This window comes from Ovis aries, chromosome 23, assembly GCF_016772045.2.
Source record: "Ovis aries strain OAR_USU_Benz2616 breed Rambouillet chromosome 23, ARS-UI_Ramb_v3.0, whole genome shotgun sequence".
NCBI lineage: Eukaryota > Metazoa > Chordata > Mammalia > Artiodactyla > Bovidae > Ovis > Ovis aries.
In genome coordinates, this window is record NC_056076.1 from 3,758,274 (window position 1) to 3,775,123 (window position 16,850).

The 16,850-nt window shown below is 50.0% G+C and overlaps 1 protein-coding gene across 3 annotated transcripts in view; it reads right to left on the bottom strand.

Annotated features, from left to right (window-relative positions):
- Nucleotides 1-1,997: 1,997 nt before the first annotated feature.
- ZNF407 (zinc finger protein 407) overlaps nucleotides 1,998-16,850 on the bottom strand; it is a 385,214-nt gene continuing 370,361 nt past the window's right edge. For all 3 annotated transcript variants that reach the window (XM_015103570.4, XM_042239168.2, XM_042239169.2), the window contains exon 9: nucleotides 1,998-3,989. In XM_015103570.4, the coding sequence (XP_014959056.3) occupies nucleotides 2,686-3,989 (1,304 nt within the window). In that variant the 3' untranslated portion in view covers nucleotides 1,998-2,685. The remainder of the gene's footprint in view (nucleotides 3,990-16,850) is intronic.

A 16,850-nucleotide genomic window follows, 5' to 3' on the forward strand; every position in this document is an offset into this window, starting at 1 on the left:
CACCGGTTGTGTAATGAGAGAGGAGAGAGAGACCACATTAACCCAGCTCTACAGGTAATTACAGGACACAGGAGCCTAGTGAATCCTCTGCAATCCTTCTGAGCCTTGAAACACCTTCTGGACAGTTTTTTTTTTTTTTTTAAATGCAAAGGCCTGCTCTTTTCATTGCGCATACAACATGAGTGGTGGTTTGACACTGCAGGCTACACTGGTTTTATGAAGGATTAAATGCCACCTGAGACATATTTATCCTAAATAAATCACAAACGGTAAACTGCAGCATGTCAGTGTCAACACTCAGGACTGCGGCAGAAAGGTTAGCCATACAGGACTAAGCGCGGTTAGGAATTAGCATCCAAGCCGCAGGCTGCGGGCTGCAGCTAACAGGAAGAATGATCAAGAAGATATTTTCCCACTGAAAATAACCCCCCACCTCCACTTTTTTTTTTTTTTTTTAACATGTACGAGAAGCTTGGCGAGGGGCATCACTTTGTAAAGGTCATCTTCCTCTCGACAAAACACACGGAAGTTGCTGCTGTCGCTGTTTGCTGAAGACAGTGTTGAAGAGGAGCGGAACTGCCCTGCCATTTTTAAGAATCGGGGGCAAGTCATACCCAGATAATTATGAATTGCAGTGTCAAGCTTGAGATTTTCCTTTTTAAAATTTTTTTTTGGAGGGAGGAGCCTTCAGATGGGTGGGAGCCAGGGCTCTGAGGACCAGGTCAGGGGAGACACAGAGGGTTCAGGCACCCAGCCAAGGCTGGCTTCCAAGCTGACCTCTCAGGGGGCATGGAAACAGGACTGTGATGGAAACCACAACAGTACCATGTTCTCTTCCTTTTCTCCCTTCTGTGCTTCACAATTTTAAGATGCTAACCACAATAGGTGGTGATTGTAGCCATGAAATTAAAAGATGCTTACTCCTTGGAAGGAAAGGTATGACCAACCTAGATAGCATATTAAAAAGCAGAGATATCACTTTGCCAAAAAAGGTCCATCTAGTCAAGGCTATGGGTTTTCCAGTAGTCATGTATGGATGTGGGAGTTGGACTGTGAAGACAGCTGAGCGCCAAAGAATTGATGCTTTTGAACTGTGCTGTTGGAGAAGACTCTTGAGAGTCCCTTGGACTGCAAGGAGATCCAACCAGTCCACCCTCAAGGAGATCAGTCCTGTGTGTTCACTGGAAGGAATGATGCTAAAGCTGAAACTCCAGTACTTTGGCCACCTCATGTGAAGAGTTGACTCATTGGAAAAGACCCTGCTGCTGGGAGGGATTGGGGGCAGGAGGAGAAGGGGACGACAGAGGATGAGATGGCTGGATGGCATCACTGACTCGATGGACCTGAGTCTGAGTGAACTCCTGGAGTTGGTGATGGACAGGGAGGCCTGGCGTGCTGGGATTCATGGGGTCGCAAAGAGTCGGACACAACTGAGCGACTGAACTGAACTGAACTGAACCATAACAGTTACTGTTACCAGAATCCGCCTGGGTCATGGGCCAAACGTGGAGCACACAGCATCGGGGTGCAGAGACGGCCAGCAGAACCCAGCACAATCAGCATGGGTGGAGAGGGGAGTGGACGCTGGCCGGCGAGGAACAAGTACTCTTGGCATTTTATGGCTGCCCGTCAGTTGGCTGCTGGAAAGAAAATGTCATCCTTCTCTTTTAGTGCTATCTGTTTATTTCAAAGAAAAAAGAAACAGAAAACAACCTTTCCGTTTGGGGGAGGGGAGGGTTTTACAATTTTGGAAGGGAAGCAATTGAATTAAGAAGCGGGTCACCTGGCTATTAACTCGCACCCCCAGTGGAAGGGACCCCACAGCAAGGCACACACAGTTCTGCGGGGGCCAGGGCATGGCTCTCTATCACTGATGTTTGATGTCAGCTCTTTCACAGGGATATAAATCACTGATAAATCCTGTGAAAATGATGTCAACATTAAGAAACATTTGTTATAAAAGCAAAATATTGATACAAACAGTATTTTTCAGAATGCACATTTCATATAGACTTTATTGTATGAAACTAAGTCAAAATTAGAAGCATTGGGTTTTCTCAACTAAGGTTTAATAAATGTCAAGGCTTTTCTTAACCACAGGCTTAAGGAGGAATCTTTTAAGCTGAAGCAACCCGGGCAAGGACCACACCTACAACGTCTGGAGGAGGAAGGCGGTACACAAAATGAACAGGCTGCCTTTGGTCTGGGGACGCTGTGATCCTAACATTTCCAGGAAAATGAACAGGAGCAGGCTGCTTCGACGTGGTAACACATGTAGCTGCAATTTTTAACCAAACATGTAATAAATTGTTACAATGGGGACATGCTGGACTGCAAGGGCAGCCGTGTCTGAAGCCACTGTTCCATGGCTAGGGCACGGTCCTCTCTCAACTGAAACGGGAAGACACTGTGGGAACAAAACAGAAAACAACTTAACTTCTGGGCACAATAGGTAGAACAGGGAGAAGAGCAACAACAGAAGAACCAACCGGAAACCAGACTCGCCTCGGGCAGCCCCGCCCCGCTGCAGGCTGCACTCCTGCCTGCGCGTCCCCGGCGCCCCGTGCACGCGGCTGACGCAGGGCCATCCGTGGCCCCTCAGACGCGCGCTTCGCTGGCGGGTGCAGGGCACACAGCCTCGCGTGCTGGTCTCTCAGCCCAGCGCTGGGCGGCTGGGCCCCGGCCTCAGGCTTCGTGGACTTCGCTGCTGTCTCTTTGGCTCTGGATGACAGCGGCGGCTGGGGAGCCCTCCTGGGTGTAGATGACCATGCTCGTCAGCTGTTCGGCTCCACTGGGGACCACGGCCCCCGCCTGCAGGAGCTCCTGGGAGCCGGCTGCCTCAATGACGGTGTGCGAGAACACGGCTGGCTCGTCCTGCACGCCGGGCGGCAGCTCGGTCACGATGTAGTGTGTGGCGCCCTCGGGAAAGCCACCGCCGGACTCCTGGACCATGGCCTGCACCAGCTCCTCGGTGACGATGATCTGCGAGATCTCGCCGTCCGCCTCGGCCAGGTCCATGTGCGGCCCGCGCGCCTCGGCCTCCTGCATGATGATCTGGGAGCCCTCACGGGCCAGCATGTGCACCGTGCCCTCTTCGTTGACGATGACCTGCGTGACGCCGTCCTTCATCAGCTGGCCGGCCGCGGCCGAGTCGCACACGGCGAACTGCAGCATGCCCTGCACCACCTTCTTGAAGGCCACCTGCGTGCGCTCCTGCGATGCGATTACGGCGGCCGGCCGCACCAGCTGGGTCAGCACCTCCACCGGCTCCGCAGCGGCCGCGCCTTCCGGCCCGTCGTGAAACACATGGATCTCCGGGGCAGCTGGAGTGGCTGCCTCCTGCCCCGGCAGCTGCACCAGCACGTCCCTGGCCCCGGCCCTGCCCTTCTCCTCTGCCGCCGCCGGGCCCTCCGCCCCTCCCAGCTCGGTGACCGCGCACAGCAGGGCGTCCAAGGCCGAGGCCGCGTCGGGCGGGGTGACGCCGGCCTCATCCAGGTCTAGAATCTCCTGCTTGGTCACCTGCTGAATGACGGCCCCACTGGGGCTGAGGGGCTCGTCCACGCCATGCCCTTCCATTGAGCCGCCCACGACCACCACCTGCGTGGCTCCGTCGGCCAACGGCTCCGGCAGGCCCAGGCTGGGAGCCCCGCTGCCCCCATGCGCCCCGCTTTGCCCCGCGGCGATGACCTGGCCGTCCTCGGTGATGTGCACCACGCGGGCCACCTGGCCGGCCAGGGCCAGCGTCTGCAGCGTGGCCGCAGCCGTCTCCTCCACGGAGGTGTCCAGGGCGAACTCGCCCTCGTAGCCCTGGATGATGATGACCTGCTGGACTGGCTCCGGCGGAGCCACTGGCCTCCTGCTGCTCCGAAGCGGCCTGTCCTTTACCGGAGACTCCTCTGCCAGCGCCGCCGCTGTGAAGGGGCTGTCTGTCTCCACGAAGGTGGCTCCCTGGCCCTTCAGGCGGCATTCATAGGACTTGGACACAATGCCTAGGGGAGAGAGGGGCCAGTTAGAGCCTAGAAAAGTGACTTTTAGGATTAGAAGTAAGACAGTTCTTATGAAGCTGGAAAACCTCAACAGAAGCATCCCCATGACCCATGACTCAGATCCCCCAGCTGCCTGCCTCGGGGGTGCTCCCAGCAACACAGAGCAGGGCTGTGCTGTGAGGGGAAGATGCCCGCACCGCTGGCTGACTGTCCAGATACAATCTCAAGAGCCATGCTCCCTTTCCAGTTCCTGCGAAAAGAATACAAGGCATCTCCTTAGTCATGGTCATTTCTAATAAGATGTCCAGTAGCTGGTGTTAAGAGCATTTTCCTTTTAACTCAAAGGAAAATCTTTTTTCCATGTCCCAACATTAGCTTACAGTGTATCTGTTTATTCGACAAGAAGAATGAAAGCTTTGCATATTGAATTTATAAACTTGCCCTTGATAAACACCAGCTGTGAGAGTTTAAGGCCCCGAGCGTGTGAGCCCCTGCGGTGTATCAGGTGCTGAGCCTGGGAGCAGGGCGGCCAGCCTGCCGGGAGCGGTCCATGGCGGCTGGGCACCCAGCACGGACTCAGAATCTCCGCTGTCTGGAGCTCGGGGGCGGCACACAGGCCGGAAACTGCGTGCACAGCCTCCAGGGCAACCGGAGCAGGTCCCACCGTGTTGCTGTGACATCTGGCCAAGCACCTGGGACGCAGCCGCCCTTCAAACCATGGAGAGGACCACCACACTCAGGCTCTGGGGAAGGACACTCAGCAAGAGTTGGAGAGAGACAGCCGCACAGCCTGCCCGAAGGGACAGGAACACCCAAGCTCTCCCCCGGGTCTGAGTGGGAAGAGCCTGGAGACAGCACCCAGGGCAGCACAGGCGGGGTCTGGGGGTAGCGAGGCCGGCTCTCGGGGATCACAGGCTCGGCTGGGACCAGGCTGTCGGGGTCCCCTCTGTAGAAGGCACTAAGGCACGTGGGCCACAGTCTGTGCAGAGAAGATACCTGTTGAGTGTTTTTAATCAGGAAAGTTAAGCGAGTGCATCTGTTTGAGAACTGTGATGGGGGCCCAGCATTTATTGCTGTAAATACTGGCCCTGCCTTCCCCGTGGTGAGCACCCTGCGATCGTTTCACGAGATCAGCCCAAGGGACCAGGGCGCGTGCCAGAAGCAGGGGTCTGGACAGCGCAGGGTGGGCGGGGCCGGGGAGAGGGTGCCTGCGGGCGGCGGGGCTTGGTGCACCTGGCGGCCCCCGCGGACGGCGCCTGTCCCTGCAGTGTGGACACCCACCGCCTGCCCAGGGAAGGCAGGGCAGCCCTGAGCTGCCGCTGGGCTGAGAGCGTCAGGCCCACCTTTCAGGCCTCCCTCCCGTTACAGAAAGGGGGCTCTGGCCGCAGAAGCGAGGAAGATATCGGCAGGCGCATGGACACTGGTCCCCCCAGGCCATCTGCGACACAGGCGAGGCTTGTTTAATAACTCGACAGGGAAAGCTGAGCGAAACCTATAGTCATTTTCACAAAAAAGAGACTGTTTAAACAGAGCTCCCATTTTCTCCTTCAAGTCCCTAATTCTGTTAGTTTCTCATTGTCACCTCCTTCCCTCTTAAGTGAGTGTGTGCTATGTTGCTTCAGTCTTTGCAACTCCATAGGCCCCCAGGCGCCTCTGTCCATGGGCTTCTCTGGGCAAGCAGAGGGAGTGGGTTGGCATTTCCTCCTCCAGGGGATCTTTCCAACCCAGGGATCGAACCCAAGACTCTCCTGTCTCCTGAACTGGCAGGTGGGTTCTTTATCACTAGTGCCTCCTGGGAAGCCCTCTAAGTGAAAGAATGAGCTCTGAACGATCTCAAGTATTTTCTTATCTCAATGGCGAACACATTTAAAACATTTCAAGTCACTCTCCCTAAATGTAGGTCCTTTTTAAAAGAAGCACACTTCATTCTTACCAAAGGAGAAAAAAGGATTAAGAATTGTTGATTATTGTTGCTAACATCCCTTAAAAATAGGACAACTATTTTGCATACCGCATTGGTGCCATTTTGTGAGAAAGCGTTTCTTTCAATACAGAATCCACTTTAAGCAAAGACCCGGGGGCAAGGGCTGCCTTTCAGCAGGAACAGCAAGTCAGGCCAGATCCACAGAAGATGTTTAATTATATTCTCCACGAGGACACCTGGACTCATAGGCAGACTGCAGGCCATGGCCCCAGACTGGGAACCACGTATGAAGTTTTCAAAATGCAACCTCCCGGCATTCAGTGTGCTGCTGGGAAGGGTCACTGGTCAGGATTTTCAGGAAGTCGGCCACTGCATCCCTCTAACTCCTGAAGCCAGAGGGAGCCTCCCCATGGCCGGGGTCAGGATCAGAGGGGGCTCCTGTGCCCTATGCTTTAACCTCATCACATAGGCATTTTCTGAATGTCAATCCTCCTAAACTCACTCCTCAGAGGGCAGGAATGGGCTCAGGGCAGGAGCAGAAGGCCTGCCCGATGGGTGGGTGCTCCACAGGTTCCATGTCCACCCCTCCACGTAGGCCTGAGTCTCAGCTGGTGGGGGTCACCATCTCTACCCAGTTTTCTCCCAGCTAGGACCCTCCCCCCTGCTTATTTAACTTATATGCAGAGTACATCACCTGCTATGCCAGGCTGGATGAAGCACAAGCTGTAATCAAGATTGCTGGGAGAAATTAATAACCTCAGATATGCAGATGATACCACCCTTGTGGCAGAAAGCGAAGAGGAACTAGAGTCTTTTGATGGAAGTGAAAGAGGAGAGTGAAAAAGCTGGCTTAAAACGCAACATTCAAAAAACGAAGACCATGGCATCCAGTCCCATCACTTTATGGCAAATAGATGGGGAAACGGAGCAGTGACAGACTTTATTTTCTTGGGCTCCAAAATCACTGCAGATGGTGACTGCAGCCATGAAAATAAAAGACGCTTGCTCCTTGGAAGAAAAGCTATGACCAGCCTAGACAGCATATTAAAAAGCAAAGTCATTACTTTGCCAGAAAAGACCCATCTAGTAAAAGCTATGGTTTTTCCAGTAGTCATGTATGGATTTGAGAGTTGGACCATAAAGAAAGCTGAACACCACTGAACACCAAAGAATTGATGCTTTTGAACTGTGGTGTTGGAGAAGACTTGAGAGTCCCTTGGACTGCAAGGAGGTCAGGCCAGTCAATCATAAAGGAAATCAGTCCTAACTATTCACTGGAAGGACTGATGCTGAAGCTCCAATATTTTGGCCACCTAATGTGAAGAACTGACTCACTGGAAAAGGCCCTGATGCTGGGAAAGATTGAAGGCAGGAGGAGGAGATGACAGAGGATGAGATGATTGGATGGCATCACCAACTCAATGGACATGGGTTTGAGCAAGCTCTGGGAGTTGGTGATGGACAGGGAGGCCTGGAGTGCTGCAGTCACATGACTGAGTGACTGAACTGAACTGCGGACCCCCTGATCTTTTGTCTCCTGTCCTTGCCAAGCTCTTCCTGTGCTACCCTTGACCCATCTCCTTCCCTGTACTTTTCTACTTCGAATGGAACATTCCACATGTCTTCATCACACTCAGAACCGGATCCAGTTGGCTTCTGCCCATTCTTTAATTCCAAGGTCATTCTGTTTATAATTGGGGGGAGAAAAAAAGAAATATGGATACAAAACATAAAGAAAGCAGCCTTCCAATCACCCTCCCCCATCCCTAACTGATTGAGAAGAGGACCTACTGCCCTGATGGGACTTCCCTGGTGGCTCAGTGGTAAAGAATCTGCCTGCAGTGCAGGAGACCTGGGTTCAATCCTGGGTTGAGAAGATGCCTTGGAGAAGGGAATGGCAACCCACTCCAGTATTCTTGCCTGGGAAATCCCATGGACAGAGGAGCCTGGCGGGCTACAGTCCATGGGGTCACAAAGAGTCGGACACGACTCAATGACTGAATCGTGCCCTGACATTAACAAAGGAGGAGCTGCTGTAGCTGGAAGACACGAGTACCCCATCCTCGATGCTCCCTGAGGGAGATGCTACCTGCTTGCGTCCAGGCAGGTCCTTTAGTCTGCAGCGGGATTGAAGTTACAGAATTATCCTTTGAATCCTGGGGAGCACTTATAATGATGCTACTCAGAACTGCTTACTGAATTTATTTGAATCTGGAGGTGGGTTAAGCCACTTCCAGACCATTAAAGTAAACTACGTGGGTAAATACTGCTGTCACCACGAGTGTGACAGAGCTCGTCAACACCAGCACCTTCACCTCAGCTCCACGCAAGCTGGCGACTCTATCACAGTTCATAAATGCGGCCGCAGGTCCAGCTTTGATTCAGCAATTTAATAACTTCGAGTGCTGTCAGTACTGCTTTGAAAAATAGCACCTATAAAATGTAACAGCCTCAATCAGATTGGAAAAGATTCACCCAAGGAAAATTCTTCCATTTCGTCCATAATGAATTAATGTTGAGCTGTGTAGAAGTTCAAGTGTCATTTAAACTAATGTGAATCTCTACTGTAACTTTACATTCTAACCCGGCTATGAACAAGAATTTACTGGGCACATCAACTTCAATTTTTGAGATCTTTCGAGTAAATATGAACTGTAAAGCTCACCAATGCAAATGGCCCAATGGACACAGTATCTGGAACACAGCAAGTTTGTGCCAATTTTACCCACAACTGCTTAGTCACGTTACTGCTTCAAAACTGCACACATATCTTTAACAAAGCATGGATACTCCACATAATATTTGTATTTCACTTGGCATTTATCAAAGACAGCATCCAGTTTCAGTATGCTGGTTGTAGCTGATCAGTAGGGTCTAAACCAGCTCTTTCTGGATCTGCTTCCAATAGGACAGTAAGAAGATTTACATAGAAGGTGCAGATGCAGGTGAGATGGGCCTGTTTATGAGATTCCCAACTCACTGCCCGTTTCCTTTCATAAGGACAGAAGGATTTTACTGCCTTCTCATAGCTAAATGCATTGAAAGTTTACAACTCAGTTGAAATAAAAAGAATTTTCTTTGGGGGGTTTGTGTGTGTGTGTGGGGGGGTGCTGAGGCGTCGTTTTCAGGGAACTGCTCTTTAATGAGCTCCCTTCTGCAGATCACTGTTGAGCGCACTCCCTCCCGCCTTGTCCCCTTGGAAGGGAACGTCTCCAGCGAGGAGACCATGAGCCCTGCCAGGCAGGAGCGGGGTAGGGGGGTCAAGCTGGAGACTCACCCCCGCCCCCGCTACCGTGTGTGTGCGGCTCTGCTCTGCTGTCGGCCTAAGCCACAGCTAGGGTTTAGTACTTGGCTGCTTCCTTTCTGTGTACGTGTTAGTTTTTCGTTACTGTCATCATTTTTTCTCATAGAATAAATACCTTATGCTTTTGTTAAGCTTACATTTAATTAAAATGTACAGAATTTGTGCAGTAAACTCGAATGAAACAAATAAAACAAGGCCCCCTCTCTTGAAGGCATACGTTGTGAATGAAAAATGTCATTACAGACTAAAAAATTTTGCCGTAAACAGGGCCTACAGAGAGAAGTTTCCCCTGTAATGACATCCATAAAATACACAAATGGCACTTTTAGTACCATCCTGAATATGGCATTTTCTGTGCTCTACACACAATCTAAATGGTTTGATCATAGAGCATAATACTCCATTGGGTTTATAGAACAATCAATGTTCCATAAAATGATGTATTTATCCAATAGTAGGCTCAGCAGTTACTGGCGTATGACATCGCAGGACAGAGGCTGGGCTCCTCACGGCTCACGCGCGGGCTGTAAAACTTGTCTCACCCACTCCAACAACTTCATCTCATCTGCGTCAAGTAATTTGTTGAAGACTCAGCTTGGCTTAAAAAAAAAAAACTTGTAATAAAAATTCATGGAATTTTCAGGAGAATGAAAGCCGATGACAATAGAAAGGTCACATTGTGTCTCCAATAAAGGGGTCAGAGGTCACCAGCAGTTCTAAAACCGAAAGTAGATTTCATGCATCGTGTAGCAGATAAAGATGGCATTAAAAAGACTTGTGCGGCTGAAATGTCGGCTGCGTCAGGGAAGCCTGAGCTAATATTCGACGTGAGCTACTATGCCGCCACCAGCCAGCATTTATTTTAAATTCCTAAGCTGCTCCTGCGATGGTGTTACACAGCGCCAGGTTATGTCTCAGACAGTGTGTGCGTTACCTTTTATATCTGGGAGGGCACTAAGCCTGAAAACGCTAGGCTGCCTCACTGTCACAATCAAAGCACCTCAACTATGATGCAATAAAAAAAGTAATGCCTTTCATAGAAAAATCTGAGGCACATATGACACTGTGATTCTTAAGCCACGTATGGTTTTCCTCAACTTCAGTTTTAAGATGTGATTTTAACAAGAATGTTAAGAAATCATACTTAATGTCTATTAAAATGAAACAATATTAACAGATTATGCTAATAAATTAGAGCCATATTTTAATGTCACAAAAGCTTGTAACTTTCTCAAGTGAAAGCTGGAAAAATGACAAATTAAAATTCAATGAAATATAACCTTTTAGAAATTTCAAACCAGGGAATAAATTATTCGTATAATGGCAGTCACCAATAGTATAGCCAATCACATCGGTATCAGTAACTGCTCTGTAATGGAGTCATTTTCTGGACAGTAATAGTTACTGGTATGCTGGTGATCCTGCATGAAGGCCCCAGCAGCGCCCCCTGCAGCCCGGCTTGAAGAAGTCTAAGAGGCACAGTCAGGGAGCGGGGCCCTGTCCCCTCCACACAGAAAGCTCCACAGCCTAGCCTCCCTGCAGGCAACCCCGACCCGATCCTGCAGGCAGGCGATCACAAAATGGGGTGGCCCATAATTGCAGCAGGCTATGTACCAAAATGACAATATGGCAATTTCACCATCTTTCTCTTTTTTCTTTTGGAGAGAGAAGAAAGGACAGTCGGTACCTTACGTCTCATTATTTTCAAGGGTTAAAAATGCATTTTGGTCAACGTTAATAAAATTCACACACAGATTAGGAATACTGAGGTTATTGGAGACACAAAATTGAAATTATCTTCAGATGCTGGCATGCTTGTTAGTGTGACCGCCATACCGGTGGGATGTATTTCAGAGCTCAGGCTTGTGCTGGTCATTCTGAAACCAGCGTGCCCTGCCCTAAGGATGTGTTAAATACACCACAATACAATAAATAAGAGGCACCCTGGTAAGTACCTGCTTTATGCCCACAAATAAACACAAAGGTCTGTGTCACAGAGTTACAGTCAAGGTCACTGCTCTGTCCTCAAGTTCAAAAGGCTGTCGTTCGATAAGAAGAGAAGAGAAAAGTTATTTTTCTGTAAAAAACTAACTGTAGTCCACATCTTTTCTGAGAGACGCTTTGACCTAAGTTCAAACACAATTTTATAAGCTACCTGTTTAACTGAAGGGAATATGTACAATAAGGCAGGGCCCAGATTTAAGAAACAAAAGCCTGAGTCCTCTTCCCCTCAGTTATCACTAGTACGACACTTAGGCCTAGTAGTGGTCAAAGATAATCATATAAGACCCGTGAAAGAAATTCTAAGATGCTCAGGAAAAACCATGAATAAATTTTATTGCCAGTTGGAAATACAGGAACAGACAGGTTTCTAACTTCGCGTCTCCACGGGCCTCAGTATTTCCATGGGCACTGAAGAGTGACAAAGGATAAAAGACAATACTTTACCTTTAAAGTCACAAACCCTAAGAGATGCTGTATCGTGTCAGACCCTTTGGTACAGACGATCACTGGCTGCTTGGAGATCTAATAGGGGTCATGCAGGCAAACCTCCCTCAGGAAGACGGGTTGCTTCAGAGCCGGACGCGGCAGGCGGGCATGGTAACTGCTTCCCTGCTGCTGAGGCCGCGGGGGTGTGGATCCCTCAGGACAGGACCCCAGAACTTTGGAGGTCTGGCCCATGGGGCAGAAGTGTATCATCATGATTCACAAGGGGGATGAAATGGGACTAAAGTCAGAAGGTGAAGTGCTCTGATCTCGGCCTTTACCTGCCAAGAGCTCTCCTAACGCCAACTGGGCTTCCTGGCAGGAAGTGCTCAGACGTCTTGAACAAGCTGGGAGGGAGGGGGCTGCCCAGGGTTGTGCCTTTGGCATCCCACATGCATTCTGGGGGTCGGGGCAGGCCTGGCTGCTGCGGGGAGCCTGCCTGGGACACACGTGTGGTTCCTCGGGAGCCCTGGCATCCAGCCCTCCACCCCGATCCTCTGACCTCACTCACGTGTGCTCGTGGTCCCCTGATGAAAGATAAGCCACGTGCCACACCCTTGCACTTGGAGCTCAGGCCTTGAACAAGTGGGGGGATTTTAGGCTGGCGGCACTTCTGAAGGCCTTCGAAGACTCCAGAGGAACAGCAGCCCTATCTGCTTACTGCAAGGCCGTCTCTGTTTGACTTAAAGACATCAACTCAGACTAGCACTGCCATTCTTTCTGGAGTTACGGCCTCAGAAAATTAGGAAGCCCAGCGCCCTTTTCCTGAGCGTTTTGTAAAACTCCCCGTAGAGATAACACACTATTAGGAGTCAAGGCCTCCTTTTCAGAAGCTGTAACCGTTACACGCACTTAGAAGGTAAAATCACGCAAAGAAGAAGTCCAGTCAATGGCGTTGGTGGACCTCCTTTAACATGGCTGAGCTCACAGGCCAACGGCAGATAAAACTGGCCTCCTGTGTGTTTCTGGCAAACCAACCCAATGAAAAGATCACGTTCATTTTTGTAGGCATGCTCCAACTGCCTGTGTTTCAAAGTACCTTCCTGTCTCTCCCGAGGAGATGAGAGGAAGTGGACGACCGTCTCCACTGCAGACACTTGTGTATGGAGGTGAAAGGCAAGCTACTCCTCAGCCACAGCACAGAGGCGCCATTAAAGCCGAATTTACAGCAGGCAGAGCCTGCAGCTGGGCAAGGCTCACTGTTGGTATTTTAATTATCAGCCAGGCTTTTGGAGGCCAAACATCTGCTCACAGGCGAGCAGTGGCAGCTGCTGGTGTAGACTTTAAACAAGTGAGTTTCTTCTCCATGCGGTCAATCAATCATCCGTTCTGAGTACATGGCTGCTACTTTTCCTGTGTGTGAGGGCCCTGAGCATCCACTGAGTGGGTACTGGGTGGAGCCCACCTGCTCCCGAGGGTGGGTCTGAGGACCGCAGACACCCTGAGTCTGGGGACCAAGAAACGGGGACACAGTGCCCGGCTGTGGGCGGCCGGCACCGGGGCAAGTTCACAGTGAGGACCCGGCCACCCAGCTCAGGCACAGGCGGAGCAGGCTCCGACTCGAGGCTGCGAACATACGAGTGAGCAGGGGCCATAGATCTGCCCTTTCTGGGGTCCACCAGACTGATTTCGGGGGTTGACGGATGCTGTCCTGCTCTGAGGCCGGCCCAGCATGCGGCCTTCTCTGCAGTGAGCACAGGACAGAGGTGGGGTCAGGGTGGGGAGACTGCTGGTCAGCGTGGAAGATGACAATGTATTTTCTTCTGGACCAGTGAATTCTACCATCTTTATTTTGAATGTCTTCCTAAATACCCAAGTTAAACTCCTCTGTTAAAACTGCAGGGTATCCACATGCCTGGGATAATCAAGGCTAAATACTCATTTGAAAGTATCAAAGTCCAGACTTGGAGGCCTGAACCCTTGCTTTCAAATGAATGGAATGAATGAAAATAAACTTACAAACTGCAACACTGGAACACCAGCAGCTGAACGCTCAGTAGCTCTGGGTGCCAGCGTTGTATGAGACTCGATCACTGAAACGCAAGCCAAGAGGAAGCGCTGTGTTGGGGACTCTGCAAATCCACCTCAAGCGGACCTTCACAATGATCTGGAATCTGGATCCAGATTCTTATGTAGCACATAAAAATGTCTCTAGATACTTTAAAAGCCAATTAAAAAGGGAACCTATTACACCCATATACAGGCAATATCATATCCCAAAGGGAAAGAAAACATATCAATTTAATTCTTCAAGAATAATGACTGTGCACAAGCAAGATATGTTATTTGCAAATAAGTGCTTGCAAATAGCAGGCTCTCTTATCTTGTCATTTCAAAACAAAGCAAACATTTTAAACGTAATTATAAAAATGTATGAAAATACCCCCGTTGACTTTTTTAGAGGCAGAAAATGTCAAGGATTCCCGCATCAGCTCATGAGTGCAGCTCTCAATTTAGAAGTCAAGCTGAGAACTGGAGTCCCATGGGAGAACCAGGAAGTAGCTAGTTGATTCTTTCCGGCATTATGCTTTGGGCCAGCAGAAGGGCTGGGCTTGGTTGGAAGCTGCATGCTTGGTGGCTACCAGCATGGAGGTGGGGTCCATGATAACGAGGGGAGACCTCCCCCAGGCAGTGTGTGATAGGCTGAAAGGAGATCACAGTTAGGGAGAGAGACCAAGGGGACCCTGATAAGCGCAGAAAAGCTAGAGTCAGAGGCGATGACTAGGCGGTCAAGACTGCGGGTCTCAGAAAGCAAGTAAGAAGAAGGTGATCAACCACGTGAAATATCAGAAACACCGTTGAGACTAGAAGCAGCTCTTCAATAGGTAACGTATCACCAGGAACACCATGAAATTTAGCCCCCACACTGAGAGTCACAGGGGTGGTAACTGGACTGAGCACAGGACAGGGGCGCAGACCTCACCCCACTGCAGATAAACCCGGACACGTGTCGTTCTAGTTCCACGACTGCCACGAGGACACGACCTCGGAGCACACGAGCACTGAGTCATGAACCCTCACACATGGCATTAATCGGAACACAACACGATTAGCGGCTTCACGAACAGGAAGGAGGAAAATGAGGTATTCAAAACTTGGAATGACGCTCACAGGAATAGGGACATTCGTATGTTTTCCTTCACTCCTATTTATTATTAAATGCCGTCAAGTGTTTTCCTGAACAGAAATGTCCCACTCTTTCTCGGAGTCGCAAGACAATCAGAATGACAGTACTGAATTAATTCCTCATTTGCTGGCTGAAAGAAACTCGGAGCTGAATTGCCAAAGGGCAGAACCGGGAGAACGACACCATGCATCTCGGGGTTTGTGTACGTCCCTTTGATTACTGCGCTTGTGTGTTACCCTACTGGCCTAGCAGCTGCTGTCTTCCTTCATCTGCAGAGCGCCACGGCACCCGTTAGTAGTCACTAAGCTCTGAAAAGTATTACTGAGTATCTGGAATTCTTAACAGAAATTCCAGGAAGTTAGGTGGATAAATCACAGACATAAAATGAAGGAAAAAGAAAACACCTCCTAGGAAAGGTTCCATTAAAGGCACCTTAAGAAGCTGTGCTAACTGGTGCCAGCCCAGGGGCCAAGGCACCCCCACCCCCTCAGGAGCCACCCTGCGACCTCCTGCGCTGGGCCCCGGTGCTGGACAGTCCAGCCTCACCTTCCTTTCCTTCAGGTGCTTTGAGTAACTTCTGTCGTCTGGGCCTCCCTCTTACTAGTGACTCCCATTGTCTGGAACAAACACTGCTGGCTTCCTCTGCTCTTATATCTGACCCTGTCCTGCTTGTGAATTAATGACCACGCGTCAACCATGCACACCAGCTTTCCCTAAACGACACAAGCAACCCCCTAAATTGTGACTTAGCCAGCTCACCTCACTGAGCTTGGCTTCTTTCTTAGAAACACTCTTTTATCATTCAATTCTTGGTTTTATCGTCCCACTTTTAGAATTTATTTATATATGTAGATAAATAAATAAATAAATTCAAAACACAGGGTAATAAAAAGGGGCTTCCCTGATAGCTCACTTGGTAAAGAATCCACCTGCAATGAAGGAGACCCTGGTTAAATTCCTAGGTTGGGAAGATCCGCTGGAATGGAAGATTCCATTCCAGTATTCTTGGGCTTCCCTTGTGGCTCAACTGGAAAAGAATCCACCTGCAATGCGGGAGACCTGGGCTCAATCCCTGGGTTAGGAAGATACCCTGGAGAAGGGAATGGCTACCCACTCCAGTATTCTGGCCTGGAGAATTCCATGGACTTACAGTCCATGGGGTTGCAAAGGGTCGGACACGACTGAGCAACTTTCACTTTCACACATCCTAAATATTCTGATATGCTCAAAATTTGCTTGAATTTTGGATATAGCCTTATTAGTAAAGAAGGCTTCACTCCTTTTCAATCTACAAAGAAATGGTCATGAATACAACTTATCTGGCCCAAACTTAGCTTGGACATACTGAAGGTCAGAGGGCAAGGGACATTTGGAAGGAAAAACAGTAAACCCTGGTAAGACTTTTTGGCTTAAACCTTCACATGTGGAAGAATATGTGGACCTAAAGAGAGAGAACCTGTCTAATTAGGTTTAACTTAACCACCATGAAAACACCAAAGAAGAGAGGCCAACAGTGCCCAGGTTCTCTGCAGGGCCGCGCAGGGGCTGGGCCAAGGTGGATCGAGTCCTGGCTGGTGGGGTGGGGGTGGGGAGGCCTCCTCTGTGCTGACATAGGGTGCTGTGGACTGGCTCGACTTTCTAACCACTGGATGATGAGTGGATGCAAAAGATGTATCAGAAGGATGAAACGCTCCCTGGGAACACCCAGATACGAGGCAGAGGGGAGTGAGGCAGCGTGAGCTGAGTGGGCAGAGATCTCTGCAGGGGCTCTGCTCCCATCCGCCTTTCTGAGGCGGATCTCTTGGCTTCCCCTTGCCAGAGAACCCTGTGATTCCAGGACAAGCCAGTGTTCCTGGGGTCATCTGAGTAGCCTGGCCTCCACCACTGTCCAGTCTACAGAAAATGGCATCACATCACTGGTCTTGCATTGCTGCCTTTAAAAAAATGATGTAGCACAGTCAGTCCTTTCCTGTTAAGCTATGAATCATAAACATTCTCTTAAATATCTGATGCACCTCCACC